Source organism: Quercus robur, chromosome 5 (assembly GCF_932294415.1).
Source record: "Quercus robur chromosome 5, dhQueRobu3.1, whole genome shotgun sequence".
NCBI lineage: Eukaryota > Viridiplantae > Streptophyta > Magnoliopsida > Fagales > Fagaceae > Quercus > Quercus robur.
Window position 1 is genome coordinate 86,179,750 of NC_065538.1, and position 15,939 is coordinate 86,195,688.

The 15,939-nt window shown below is 38.7% G+C and overlaps 1 protein-coding gene across 1 annotated transcript in view; it reads left to right on the forward strand.

Moving 5' to 3' along the window:
• The first annotated feature begins 2,119 nt into the window (after positions 1 to 2,119).
• Positions 2,120 to 15,939, forward strand: part of LOC126727549 (beta-amyrin synthase-like) — a 44,640-nt gene continuing 30,820 nt past the window's right edge. The window contains exon 1 of the mRNA XM_050433261.1: positions 2,120 to 2,135. Within this exon, the coding sequence (XP_050289218.1) occupies positions 2,130 to 2,135 (6 nt within the window). The 5' untranslated portion in view covers positions 2,120 to 2,129. The remainder of the gene's footprint in view (positions 2,136 to 15,939) is intronic.

The following is a 15,939-nucleotide window of genomic DNA, read 5'->3' on the forward strand; positions in this document are numbered from 1 at the left end:
TTGGTGTTTTTGAATCAAGACTGTACTAGTTAGGTTCTAAAAGTTTAGAACAATTGGTGAACCGTGAACACAAACTTGTCTAGATATAGATCTTAGAGTCTATAGATATTATTAGACAATGCTCAAGGTAATACAAGTCAAGATCCAAAAACAAGCAAGCTACAGAAAAGAGAATTTGAAATTTACCTGGTTCGATAGATCGAAAAATAGGCTCAACCGATCGAAAATCGCAGACACACATTTTCTGCAGAATTTTTATTTAAGTCCAACTGCTCATTAAGCCCAAAAAGGATTAGGGTTTCAGATCTACTTCTCGTAGTATATAAAAGGAAAGCCTAAGCACGTTTTTATAAGGCTTTTCAGAGAAAGAAGAGTGTGCCTCTTTTGTATCTAGGGTTTTGTACCCAAAAAGCTCTCTCATATCTTCTATCCATATTATTCCTTGAAAAATCTTAAGATTCGGTGTTGTAGAAGTTGCTGCCTTCTCTAGTTATTAAAGATGCTGATGATCTAAACTTTTAAGGGTGGTCTTGGAGTCACAAATAGGTGAGTTTGTGTTTTTTGTCACAAGTGTGGGTGCTTGTGTTGCAAAGACCTAATAGAGAAGGAGTTTATGGATTCGAAGCTTGCATGACGTGGTCGTGTCAGTAAGTTCTACATGTGGTAGCAATAGAATGTTAGTGGTCTAAGTCTTATCGTAAACTTCGATTCTCTATAGTGGATTTTCTTTTTATCTTGAGGATAATTAGGTTAAATCATCCACAGGTTTTTTACCAGTTTGGTTTTCCTAGGTGATCATATGATTGTGTTATTTATTTTCCGCTGCTTTACATTATATAACTTTATTGTTTTAACCTAAATTCAAATAATAAATCTAAATATTCACTTGGTTAATTAAATAGGTTAAACAATTTAGTTTATAGATATCTAAAACCTAACAGTATTGACATAATTCCCTAATCGCAGAATATTTCAAGAAAATCAAATCAAATGATTATTTTGTTGTAATAGAATATAAGTACAAAATTGTACTCACTCATTAATAATACAAATTTATATTTGTGAAACATTTTTAATTATTTGATTTCTAAACTTTAAAATTTGTGTTTACAACGACAAGTTTTAAACTTTAACATATTATAATGAGAATTAAGTTCTAGTATTCTTGACCTTGTTGGAAGGTGACAATGCCACCTTTCCGTTAGATGTATCAAGGTTGCTATTTCCCAAGCTAATATTTTAACTTGTATCACCACCCATGTTGAGTAATAAAATATTAAAATTCATAGTGAGTTTTTATTTATTTATTTATTTTTATATATATTCAAAATTCATAGTGAGTTTGTTAGCCTTATCCTAGCTATCTATATAAAGAAGGGTTTAAACCTACTCGTAACTCGTGATCACAGGTCCAATTTCCAAAAAAGTGCTCTCTTAAAGTTAAGGCCAACTTAAAACTCTCCGGGAAATTATTGTGTATTCTTGAAGTATCATAAATGCGTATTTTCTCCTCTCATATGAATGGTGGGTCCCACCATTCATGTGAGATGATGGAGTACATATTTATGGTACTCCAAGAGTACCTAATAATTTTCCAAACTCTCCAAGGTAAGCCCACGATGCTCTCTCCCTCTCATAAATTTGCCATATTCATGATTGGGAAAAGCTCATGTCAGCTCGTGTCAAGAGACCAGTTCCACTAAATATATGTCAATATTCTAGCGTGTTTAGTGGAACTAGCAATTGAATACAAGTTCAATCCTTAATGATCTTGGTTGTATATACACACAAAAAAAAAAGTGGTCATTATCATCAAATAACAAAACTTATTGATATTAAAGCTTAGTGTTGGATATGACCATATATATGATTTATTACTAGCACTAACTACAATAGTTACATTTTCAACAGTGAAGAGAAGAGAGAAGTGGTATCCACATCATCAAATCTGATCATAGCAGTGCACTTTGATTGAAGAAAACTCAGAGTTAAAAGAAAATGCGGCAGCTCAAGATAGCTGACACTGAGGCTGGTAGTCCAGAAGAACGAGCTGAGGTTGAAGAGAGGCTCATCAAAATTTCCATAAGAACCGCTACCAGATCAAGCCCAGTAGCGACCTACTTTGGCGAATGCAGGTACCTTTCAATCTCTACAGTCTACCTTTCCTATTAATACCAACATATTATTCCTCCAAAAATTCTAAGATTATGTAATAAATCACAACTTTGCTATAACTGTTTATATAGCAAATTGTGAGTTGTAGAAAAAAAATGATAGATTTATGTGAAAGTGACATACAGTCAGTCACAATCTACCACATAGAATAGTAGTGGTAAAAGTTGTGACTTTTTAGGTAGTACTAGAATTAATCTTGTAGTCTTATTTATTTATTACTCCAAAGTAAGTTCCTCAAGTAGTCACAATAAGTACTATTTTTGTTTTCTTCCGCTCTTTTATTATCATTATCTTTTATTATCATTATTTTTGGTTAATTTGTGATGGGATGGAAGATTCGAAAGCCCTCCAATTTTTCTATTTATTTGTTACTACATATTTTTATTTATAGGTTACATACCCTCAATTTAATATACACCTATTAACAAATTCTACAAAGTAACTTCTTTTTGATTACTTTTCTGTAATTTTCCGCTAGTATTTATTTTATTTTATGTTGAAGTTGGTCTCTAAGTTTCTTGATGTATGTGTGGCTGAATTTTAATTTTGAGTGGAAAACAATGTATAACTTTTATTGAAGTAATATCTTATTTGCTATATGGCCTACAGTGACAAGACAAATTTTTGGTCCAAAGAATGATTAATTTTTTTAGCAATATAATACTATGTAAGAATTTGTATTATTGGAAAATTGTTCTAAGTATTAGGGTTTTTCTGTCAATATAATGTGGGATACAAATATAATATAAAATAACACTAATAGTGTTTTATGTAAGTGTTAGGTTTTTATTTATTCCCAAACTCTTTGTTTGGATGTCATATCTTTATGTGAATCTCTATTATCAAGTCGTTTTTTACTATATATTTTATAGACAGAATTTGACTATAAACTTGATTGTAGATTAAAACTATAACCAACAATAAAAAAAAATAACATGTGTCTATGTCATGTGCAATATACAATTGTACATAACTCACTTATGATTATATACAATCATTTCAGTGTGGTTTAATTAGTAGGTAAACAGTAAACACATGTCATACAATGTGCTTAATACTAGGTAACTGCCACATCATTGTTCCTCTCCTTTTTCAAACTTCTTGGACTCTTGCACTAGTAATTTTTGTTATTTCTGAAATTGAAGAGTTAGTTCATTAAATTTTTGCTATGCATATTGCAAAACATGTTCTTTTATATATACCCGTTTCTTGTGGTCTTAAAAATTAAAACTTCCATAAATTTTCTCATATACTTGTGCAAAAACCCTGCGGTCCTCTTAACTGTTTGAGATCTTGCACAATAAAAGGATGTGAAGATGTGTTTTATACGCATGGAATTGTCAAAGAAATTTAAAGGTGGAAGTCATAGGAGTGAAAAAGCCTAATGAAATGGCAATGATCCATGACTCGAATGGTGGTAAGAGACCAAGACTTAATAGGTGAATGGTACTCAACTGATTTTAGGAAAGTAGTTCAATTGCTCAATGCTTACAGCGATCAACCCCTCCATTTATAAATTGTGTCAAAAAGGAAGTATTTTTCTGTATATTCATTTAGAGTTGAATACAATCGTATATAGATACAAAGCCAGAGGAATTTTTGGAACCTATTCTAGCCTATACACATTTTGTGGCTAAAAATAAGGATGGCCCTTGAAGTATGGGATTTACATAAACCAGATTTCTCTACTTATCTAATTAGACAGCTCACGCCAACACTCCCCCTCAAGTTGGTGCATAGATATCTCTTATGCCCAACTTGTCAAGTGAGTTGTAGAAGTTCCTTGCAGACACTACTTTTGTAAGTATATCAGCCAACTGGTCTTCTGATTTAACAAATGGAAGCTGAATAATCTTTTCTTCAAGGTTTTGTTTGATGAAGTTCTGATCCACCTCAACGTGCTTAGTGCGATAATGTTGGACCGGATTGTGGGAGATAGCAATGGCTGCCTTGTTATCACAGAACAAGTTCATTTCAAAACTAGGAGCAACACCAATTCAGCTAGCAGCTTGTGAGAGTGTCTTTTTTTTCGGGATGCTCAGGCCCAAGGATCCCAAGCCTGAATGAAAAAGAAAGGATTTGATGGACTGGGCCTTGACTCACCGCAGCTAAATGGCTGTTTAAGAATCAAGTGAATGCAGAGAATACTCCTGACAACATGCAGAAGAAATGACAAACAAGGATATCGAGGAGTGCCAAAAATTAACAACGTAAGTTCAGAAAGAAAGAAAAGCAGGATTAGCAAGACGATAAAAAAAAAAAAGTACTGTGGGGATCCTGGGAATTATGAAACAGTATTTCATTAAGGCATTATCTGTTTGATTACAGAAAGCTCACTAGGACGTGATACAAGGTCCAATCGAGCTCAAAAATTGTAGCCTTGAATGGCTATTTCAGCCTTCAAAACTTGCGAAGTTTGATTCTCGTTGAATCCGAGTATGTACCATAGTTGCTTTTACAGGATATCGGGAAGCAGTATTTGTTTTTCCCTTAGTATTTTCTTTCTGCACAGATTTTCTGATAGTTTTTCCTAGAGAATCTCTTCTTTCTTATGTTTCTTTCTTTTTTTCTCGCTGCCTTCTTCACAACCCATCCCCTCCTTTTATAATGGAGTTTTCTGGGCGTCCCGGGGAACCATTGGTTCCCCTGTTTTGCTTTCCTGCGAACAGAGCACGTCTTGTCCCTGTTGTCTTGGTAAGTCCCTTTTCCGCTTCTTCTTATTCTTTCCTTCTCTCAGTTCTGATTCTTTTGAAAGCTTCTTGTTGGCTATCTTCTTTGGGAGTGCTGAGGTATGCCCTTCTCGGCATCCCCACTTCTAGTGCCTTCAGCTTTTCCTTTTCTTTCCTATTTGGGCAGAATCCCATCCTGCCTTCTTTAAAGATCGTTTGTTGTCATCCTTCTTCCCTGTCTTGGTTCCCCGAGGATTCTTCTGTCTGTGCCGTGAGAAGTCGCTCGCGCTTTTGTTTTTTTCTTGTTTTTCTTTTTTTCTTTTCTCTGTCTTCTTTCTATCGAGCTGTCCCGATCTTCCTTCTTCTTTGCGCCTGAAAGGATCCGCGTCTATTGATGGTGCCTGAGGATCCTTGCTTCTTATATTTTGCCGTGATCTTTTTTGGATGCTTTTCTTTTCTGAGCTTCGGGATCCTCTGGGCCTTTCGTATAATCCCTTTGGACTTGGCTTGGTTTTTCCTTCTGGACTTAACTCATTTTTTTTTTTGGGCTTAGCTTATTCTTTCTTGGGCTTATTTTACTATGATCTCTTCTTTTTTTTTTAGACCTCAACATCTACTGGGTTCCCTTCCTATTTACTTGGGATCCCGGCTCTTTTCTGCTGCTTTTAGCCACCTTCTTTTTGCGTGTTATATTCCCTTATTCTTTTGCAGCTTCCTCTTTATACGGGACGTGGCAGTTGGGTATTTGAGGTAAAACTCGTCTACCCACTTTTCTCGTTTCCCGTTATTTCTCATTAATAACTGCTGTAATCCCTACTTCAAATTAAATTCTTTGGCAACTGGCGCGTCTTTCCATAAACTGTTTTCCCCAACTGCTATTTGCGCCTTTATTGTAGCCGTTTCATCTTATCACTTTGCTTCTCTGAGTTTTTCACTCTTTGTGTTTCTCTTTCTTTTTCTCTTCTTCTCTGTTACTCTGGTCTTCCTCCCTTTCGCACCTTCAATCTCTTTTCTTCTCATAGTGTGTGTTGTTTCCATGGCTTCTTCTTCTTCTCGAAAGAGGAGAGAGCGTACTCCCAGTCCTTCTGAGGGTGAAGGTTCTTCTGGTTCTGCTCCGAGCAATTCTCACGAGGTTGCTGAACGTCCGGCCTTCCCTTTACGGGATCCTTGGAACTTGTCCTTCACAAACTTCAAATTTCTACACTTAGCCAAAGTAGCTGCAGAACGGTCCCACATGAAAATCTGAAGAATGGCACAGTGAAGAGATGAAGTGATCACATAGCAAGAGTCACCCTCAGCCCCATCTCCATGAAGCTGGTCCAGTTGAGAATAAACATGACCCAAAAACAGAGGGGCCAAAGGATATTGGGTACCTCGAGCCAACTTGATTGCCAACGGAAAAAACGAAGACTTAACTTCGTACCCAGGGAACTCACTAAACAAAAATTTACTAAGCCAAAAGGCCAGGAAACCGGCCCACCTCACTTCCTTATCCTTTTCAAGAGAGAGGGTCATCACCCATCTCCCCATCCTAGCCGGCTTACCACCAAGAGAGGCGGAGCGACCACCAAAATGACCAAATAATTTCTCTTCTACCACGAGATCCTCACCAGAAAGATCAATATCAAAGGGATTTTCTTCACCAAACACCGGGAGGAGGAAGTCATTAACCACATCCTCCAAGGTGATCGTCAATTCACCAGTAGAAAAGAAAAAAGTATGAAGGGAAGGACACCAACGACGTACCAGATGCACTAAGAGGAACTTTCCTTCCTCTAGGTGTTTCCTAGCTTTGGAGCCGTGCTTGCGAAGGGACTGCTTTTTCCCTCTCCTTTTTCCCAGTCCCCAGTGGAGTCGCCAAAATGTGAGAGTGCTTTTTTCTTTAGCACACAGGCCCAAGGATCCTGGGCCAAATAGTTGTATTTTGGTGGACTGGGCTTGATTCACCGCAGCTAAATGAGGGCTGATTACGAACCAAGTTGTGCGCAAGTCACATAAATCTCTTCAAGGCAAAAATGCGATTCCTCCCCGGGCGTACTGTCGTGGGATCCCGGGACGTACTGTCGTGGGATCCCGGGGCGTATTAGGCCTGTAAGAACCCAGAATCTCTGGTTCTCTGCACTATGCAATCTTTCTCCATGCTTGTTATGCAATGGAGTTTTGTCCTTTTTTTTTTACCTCTATAGGTCCTACACAAGAACAACTATACAAGGCACATATCTTCAAATAATTGTTAGTTTCTTAGATTAGGATATATATATATATATATTAATACATATACATATATGTAAATGAATTTTATGAGAATGATTCAGCCACGAGGATCCTGGCCCCAATTCTCACAGACTTAGTGCTTTTGCACAAGACTTGTGGGATTTGGAACTCAAGTCTGAGTGGCTTTGCTTGGGCAGGGACTCAGTTTTACAAGTAAGAATATATATGTATTGAGCAGCAAGAAGCAGTAAAGGAAGATAATATAATAAAGAAATATGCAAAGTAAATGTTAGAAATTCTCAAATCAATATGAGATATTTCACTATTTTTCTTGATTGTGGATTACAAGTGTGCTCACTAAGACGTGATACAAGGTTCAAATAAGCTAAAAAATTACAGACTTTGATGGCTATTCAAGCCTCTAAGACTTGCAAAGTTTGAATCCTTTTGAATCCAAGTATGTGCTATAGTGGCTGTTTCTGGGATACCGGAAGAAATTCCTCTGTTTTTCTTAAATTTTACAGAGTTCTAATGACTCTGTTTTTGATATTCTTCCAACTGAAAATCCTCCTCCCTTTCAACATGGGCTTTCTCTTCCTTTTATAGTGTGTTTTCTAGGGCTCCATGGTACTAGTGATTTCTCTCTTTTGCCCTTCAGAGCTCGTGCTGTGACAGTTGCTCAAGGGCTGGTCTCTTCCCTTTTTCTCATAGTTTTCATCTTTTATTGCTGTTTCTCTAAAAGTCATTTGCTGACTTTCCATTCCGGGGCGTCCTCAGCAATTAGCCTTCAATCTCTCTTCTTTCAAGGTTTCTCATTTAGCTGTCGGTATTATTTCCTTGTTGTCATTATTCCCAAATAGTTGGAATCTTTTACTGCTGGGTTGAAAGTTCTCTTCCAGTTGCTTCTACGTATGATTTTCTCATTCTTGGTTCCTTGTGGTACAGCTCCTTTGTTCATGAATGTTTGCTTTATACTTTCTGATTCTTTGCTGCACCAGTGGGTACTTGAGAAGGACATCTCTGTTCTTCATTTCTTGTATTTCGTGGTACCTTTCTTGAGTTGTCTCAATCCTACAGTAGTTGTCCTGCATTACCTGAGGATCCCGGGCGTCTGGCAGCCTCTGGGTATCCCGGCCCTCTGGCAGCCTCTGGGTATCCCGGTCCAGTTCTTTCACTGAATTTCGCTGGACTTTTTAATGACCTTTTTTGCTGGAAATCTGAACATAAATAGGGCCTTAATGTTGATTCTTCTTGCTGCTTGAGTTGGGCCTTCTTTACTTTTCATGGAATGGGCATTCTTGTGAAATTTTGGCCTTCAACATTAGCCCCCCGAGCTCGTGGGTTACCTGTAGCCGACGCGCGAGAAAATAAATTGTTTTTGGACACTTTTCTGGTTTGTAGAATCAATGTGTAGATCAAATAATTCTTTGAGGGAAACTCCAAAGGAATTACTACACTTCCTTCATGGGATGTACTAACATGTTGCGAAAGATTAGAATTCACCTTCATATTAGTATTAGGCTGTAGATTGTTATTCAATAAATCAACTTTGTCAAACTATCAATAATATATGCAGATATATATGTATAACCAAATTATATTGGTATCGCATTTGATACTAAGAGTATATTTCTAGCACTAACGTTTTTTGCTAGCAATTCTAGGATATGCTTTTTTTTTGAAAGTATCATACAAAAATCATGTTGAATGCATATTAAATCTTAATATAAGATAGCACAGCTTTGTCAACAAGATTTTTTTTGTTTTACAAAATAGGTTGAATGAGGGGATCCCCCCATGAACTTTGCCAAAGATATTCTATGCATTGTAGTACATGCTTGCTATGGCTTGTACCTATTGCTGGTACGTGCTACAGTTTGTACCCAGTGCTAGTATGTGCTACAAGTTGTAGCCAAGACTGGATATGCTTACAATCTGCACTAGTATGTGCTACAACTTGTACCCATAAACTTTTGCTTTTGACCATTTTCTTGGTCGTACTTGAAAACTTTTGCTCTTGGCCAATTTCTGGGCCATGTATTTAGAAAAATTGTTCTAGGCCAAGTCTTGGGCCAGGTACATGGAAAATTTGCTATTACCAAGTCCTAGGCCATGTTGCTTGGAAAAATCTGTTTTGGTCAAGTCCTGGGCTAGGTACATGGAAAATTTTTCCTTTCCCAAGTCCTAGGCCATGCCACTTGGAAAAATTCTGTTTTGCTCAAGTCCTGGGCTAGGTACATGGAAAATTTTCCTTTTCCCAAGTCCTAGGCCATGCCACTTGGAAAGTTTCTATTTTGCTCAAGTCCTGGGCTAGGTACATGGAAAATTTGCCTTTTCCCAAGTCCTAGGCCATGCCACTTGGAAAATTTCTATTTTGCTCAAGTCCTGGGCTAGGTACATGGAAAATTTTTCCTTTCCCAAGTCCTAGGCCATGCTACTTGGAAAAAATTATGTTCTGCTCAAGTTCTGGGCTAGGTACATGGGAAATTTGCCTTTTCCCAAGTCCTAGGCCATGCCACTTGGAAAATTTGTGTTTTGCTCAAGTCCTGGGCTAGGTACATGGAAAATTTGCCTTTTCCCAAGTCCTAAGCCATGCCACTTAGGAAATTTCTATTTTGCTCAAGTCCTGGGCTAGGTACATGGAAAATTTTCCTTTTCCCAAGTCCTAGGCCATGCCACTTGGAAAATTTGTTCATGACCATTGAATTTTTCAATCTTCAGAAAAAAAAAAGCTCCTTCAAAGCCCTTCATTTTCGAGTGGGCTTACTGAACTGATTTCTTTTCTTTTCTTTAAAGGGATGAGGATTTGTTTTCTTCTCCGAGGATTTTCTAAAATATCATTTCTTGGCTGTGAACAAATTCTTTATGGAAAAAATCTTCTTTTATGAGTCATCTAAGGTTGCTCTCAATGGTAGACTGATGGCCAGGAGCTCCACCAAGATGATTCTGTCATGGTGTTTTCTTCAAGTGGGGGATCTTCGTATGGGGATCCTGGAAGAGGATGACTTTCTCTAGGCATGCTCGTTGAAGGCTTTCTTCACAAACCTTATAGTCTGTTTCTTTACAAGGATCTCTACCGCTACTACTTTTTTAGAGATCTTCTCACTTAATAGGTATTTCTCTTCTTCGGGGAACTGGGTTAGTGAGTTTGTTACAGCTTAGCTCTTGATAGCTCTGGGGATCCTTCAGACCTATGTTGTATTAGGAAATTAATATTAACCACCGGGCTACTCTTCAAGATTGCAAGGGCTGATTGAGGAGGGTTTTTATTGGATGAGAGCTTGTCACCAACAGGATTTGGTGGGATGAAAAGTAATGATTCAGTTGTTGAGATGCATAACTGCCATACACACCCTTTCTATGTTGGGATACCTCATTTCAGTGTTCTTCAATGCTTTGTATGCTTGGGATCAAGATCCCAGGTACAACAATAGTGATTTTGCCATGGATAGTACCCATATGGTAGGCAAATGACTCATGATCTGTTGAAGTTTTATGAAAGACATTTGGTTGCTCAACTCCCCATATGAAAATATTCCCCTTTTTCAATAGTTTGGATAGTCCACTACTGACCAAGGTTGGTCTTGGTGTGAACTTCCTAATGTAAGAAACTCTTTCTAAGAAGCTTTTGAGTTCCCTGATCGTGGCATGCCTCTTCATGGTTGATATTGCTGTTGCCTTAGTTGGATCTATGAGGAGATCGATGTTAGGCAAAGGAAATTTATCCTTTGGACGTGCCTTATTTAATTTGAAGGAGTTCACGCCATTTAATCATCATATTTTTTCTATAGCTCCACCAGTTGCTCTTTTTTCTGTACTGACTGCTGATTAGGATGGGCCCTGGGTTCCTTGCGTCAGCCCCCAAGTTCACCTCTTCTAGTTTTTCCTTTGGTAGGATTTATGTCTTCCTTTCCATATCTGTAAGTTTCTCCAGGATCTTCGTAAACAGTATATTAGTCTTCTTCCTTCTTTCTTTTTCTGTCCAAGGGATCCCTCAAACCATGGGCATTGCTTCCTTCTTCTTGGATGGGAACCCCTCGGGATCCTGGAGATGGGAAATTCTGACTCATCGTATCCCCAGGTTCCTCCAGGATCTCTTCCTGGGCTATCATGTAAGATGGTGGTCCGAGATCCTCTTGTAGGCTACATTCAGGTCCCGCGTGCCTTCATAAGTAATATTCTGCTTTCCCTCTAAGTTTCTTCTTCTTCTGCGATAGGAGCCCCCGGGATCCCAGATATGGGAGCCCCTCGAGATCCTAACAATGAGATATTCTTCAATTGGAGCCGATTCATCATAAAGTATATTTTCCACAAAGTTTATTATGTGCTAGATGAAAGGACTAAGATTGGCAGCGACTTTTATGGGCTTCCCATTCAATCCCTCTTTCACGTGCTAATGGTACATTGAGAGGATCAGACAATACTTGTGATGTTGTGGTTGGCCTTTAGAGCTAGTTGTAGGTGTTCTTCAGTGGTCTCTGTATCTCCTCCAAATCTTGTTATTTCCATGGGTGAGCCCAATCATTGAGCTGCAAGAGATGATAGATGCACTGTATAGTTGTTGAGTTTTCAATAATGTTGATTTTGCTGCTGACTTGCAATATAGTGTTTCTATTGATTTCCTTCAAAATATATTTAAGTCCACTGCATAATAGGCTTTAGCCCCCAAGACATGAGGCGGTTGTTGAATCATGCTTGATCCACTTTCTCTTGATGCTATTATGGAACTTTTATCCATTTTCGGATGCCTCCATTTTTTTTTATAACCATTTTACTTTGCTAGATTCGTGGAAATACTTCGCCTTTGCTGGAACCAACGATCTCTTAGGCTTTGCTGAAATTGAGGGTGTACTTAGCCTTGCTGGAATTAAGGATCTCCTCAGCTTTGTTGGGATCAAGGATCTCCCAGGCTTTACTTTCCTAGAGTCAAGGATCTCTTAGACTTTGCTGAAATTAAGAATGCACTCAGCCTTGCTGGAATTAAGGATCTCCTCAGTTTTATTGGGATCAAGGATCTCTTCAGCCTTGTTAGGATCAAGGATCTCCTCAGCTTTGTTGGGATCAAGGATCTCCCAGGCTTTGCTTTCCTGGAGTCAAGGATCTCCTAGACTTTGTTGGAATTAAGGATGTACACAGCCTTGCTGGAATAAAGGATGTACTCAGCCTTGCTGGAATAAAGGATCTCATCTGCTTTGTTGGCGTCAACGATCTCCTTAACTTTGCTTTCTTGGAGTCAAGGATCTCCTAGACTTTGCTGGAATTAAGGATGTGCTCAGCCTTGCTGGAATAAAGGATCTCCTCAGATTTGTTGGAACCAAGGATTTCTTAGGCTTTGCTGGGATCAAGGATCTCCTAGGCTTTGCTTTCCTGGAGTCAAGGATCTCTTAGACTTTGCTGGAATTAAGAATATACTCAGCCTTGCTGGAATAAAGGATCCTCTCAGATTTGTTGGAACCAAGGATTTCTTAGGCTTTGCTGGGATCAAGGATCTCCCAGGCTTTGCTTTCCTGGAGTCAAGGATCTCTTAGACTTTGCTGGATTTAAAAATGTACTCAACCTTGATGGAATAAAGGATCTCCTCAGCTTTGTTGGGATCAAGGATCTCCCAGGCTTTACTTTCCTGGAGTCAAGGATCTCCTAGACTTTGCTGGAATTAAGGATGTGCTCAGCCTTGCTGGAATAAAGGATCTCCTCAGTTTTGTTGGGATCAAGGATCTCCCAGGCTTTGCTTTCCTGGAGTCAAGGATCTCCTAGACTTTGCTGGAATTAAGAATGTACTCAGCCTTGTTGGAATAAAGGATCTTCTCAACTTTGTTGGGATCAAGGATCTCCCAGGTTTTGCTTTCCTGGAGTCAAGGATCTCCTAGACTTTGCTGGGATCATGGAGCTAAGGAACTTGTCCATTTTGTTAACCTGCGCCATATGATATTATTATCAAGTTGTTGCAAAATTATTTAGCCCCACAACGTAAGGAAATTGCTTTGCTATGTAATTTACATTTCATCAGATCTCTTTGATTCACTTACTTCTCTTTCTTCTTTTTCTTTTTAAACAAGTGAAACAATATCATGAATTTTTTTTAAAAGAAAGAATACATTAGCCCCCAAATGTGGGGCCATTTCTCTATTATATAGCTCATAGAATCTTCATTTCATCAATATATTTCATTTGTTCACTTGTCTATTTTTCTTTAAAGCAATGAGACAATATTATGATTGTTTAAATATTACTACATGACCCCCTGTTTTTCTTTTAAAAAGCAGGGCAATGATCCATTATGTTCAAATTGTAAAGCAGAGAAAATAATAACGCATAAAACTTATCTTGTGTTGGGAAATTCCCCAAAATTCTATATAGAGTCCCTCGGTAGAACATTTGTTGGAGGAACCCGCATTTTTGGGATCTTGGTGTTGAATGCACTAAGAGGAACTTTCCTTCCTCTAGGTGTTTCCTAGCTTTGGAGCCGTGCTTGCGAAGGGACTGCTTTTTCCCTCTCCTTTTTCCCAGTCCCCAGTGGAGTCGCCAAAATGTGAAAGTGTTTTTTTCTTTAGCACACAGGCCCAAGGATCCTGGGCCAAATAGTTGTATTTTGGTGGACTGGGCTTGGTTCACCGCAGCTAAATGGGGGCTGATTACGAACCAAGTTGTGCGCAAGTCACATAAATCTCCTCAAGGCAAAAATGCGATTCCTCCCCGGGCGTACTGTCGTGGGATCCCGGGACGTACTGTCGTGGGATCCCGGGGCGTATTAGGCCTGTAAGAACCCAGAATCTCTGGTTCTCTGCACTATGCAATCTTTCTCCATGCTTGTTATGCAATGGAGTTTTGTCCTTTCTTTTTACCTCTATAGGTCCTACACAAGAACAACTATACAAGGCACATATCTTCAAATAATTGTTAGTTTCTTAGATTAGGATATATATATATATATATATATATATATTAATACATATACATATATGTAAATGAATTTTATGAGAATGATTTAGCCACGAGGATCCTGGCCCCAATTCTCACAGACTTAGTGCTTTTGCACAAGACTTGTGGGATTTGGAACTCAAGTCTGAGTGGCTTTGCTTGGGCAGGGACTCAGTTTTACAAGTAAGAATATATATGTATTGAGCAGCAAGAAGCAGTAAAGGAAGATAATATAATAAAGAAATATGCAAAGTAAATGTTAGAAATTCTCAAATCAATATGAGATATTTCACTATTTTTCTTGATTGTGGATTACAAGTGTGCTCACTAAGACGTGATACAAGGTTCAAATAAGCTCAAAAATTACAGACTTTGATGGCTATTCAAGCCTCTAAGACTTGCAAAATTTGAATCCTTTTGAATCCAAGTATGTGCTATAGTGGCTGTTTCTGGGATACCGGGAGACATTCCTCTGTTTTTCTTAAATTTTACAGAGTTCTAATGACTCTGTTTTTGATATTCTTCCAACTGAAAATCCTCCTCCCTTTCAACATGGGCTTTCTCTTCCTTTTATAGTGTGTTTTCTAGGGCTCCATGGTACTAGTGATTTCTCTCTTTTGCCCCTTAGAGCTCGTGCTGTGACAGTTGCTCAAGGGCTGGTCTCTTCCCTTTTTCTCATAGTTTTCATCTTTTATTGCTGTTTCTCTAAAAGTCATTTGCTGACTTTCCATTTCGGGGCATCCTCAGCAATTAGCCTTCAATCTCTCTTCTTTCAAGGTTTCTCATTTAGCTGTCGGTATTATTTCCTTGTTGTCATTATTCCCAAATAGTTGGAATCTTTTACTGCTGGGTTGAAAGTTCTCTTCTAGTTGCTTCTACGTATGATTTTCTCATTCTTGGTTCCTTGTGGTACAGCTCCTTTGTTCATGAATGTTTGTTTTATACTTTCTGATTCTTTGCTGCACCAGTGGGTACTTGAGAAGGACATCTCTGTTCTTCATTTCTTGTATTTCGTGGTACCTTTCTTGAGTTGTCTCAATCCTACAGTAGCTGTCCTACATTACCTGAGGATCCCGGGCGTCTGGCAGCCTCTGGGTATCCCGGCCCTCTGGCAGCCTCTGGGTATCCCGGTCCAGTTCTTTCACTGAATTTCGCTGGACTTTTTAATGACCTTTTTTGCTGGAAATCTGAACATAAATAGGGCCTTAATGTTGATTCTTCTTGCTGCTTGAGTTGGGCCTTCTTTACTTTTCATGGAATAGGCATTCTTGTGAAATTTTGGCCTTCAACACAGCTTTTTCAGCCAAAGGAGCTCACATATTCCCTTGACCATTCCCCGAAATTCAGCTTCAGCACTAGACAAGGCAACTACCTTCTGTTTCTTGCTCCTCCTTGTAACCAGGTTGCCTCCCACAAAAGTAAAGTACCCAGCAGTAGATTTCCTGTCCGTGATGTTCCCTGCCTAGTCCGCATTTGTGTACCCAGCAACATTCAAATGACCATTCTTTAAGAACATAAGCCCTTTCCCAGGAGAGGACTTCAAATAACGAAGGATCCACATTACGACATCCATATGGTCTTCACTCGGGCAGTGCATGAACTGACTTACTACACTCACAGCATAAGTAATATCTGGCCGAGTATGAGATAAATAGATAAGTTTACCTACTAACCGTTGATATCTCTGTTTGTTCGCTGGTACCTGGTCTACATATTCTCCAAGTTTATGATTTTGGACAATTGGAATATCAGCAGGCTTACACTCTAGTAATCCTACCTCTGCCAGCAAGTCTAGTATATATTTCCTTTGGGAAAGAAATATGCCTTGTCTTGACCTTGCCACTTCAATGCCCAAAAAATACTTAATCCCTCCTAAGTTCTTCATCTCAAACTCAGTTGACAATTGCTCTTGAAGCCTGGATATTTCTTCTACATCATCCCCTGTAATGATCATGTCGTCTAC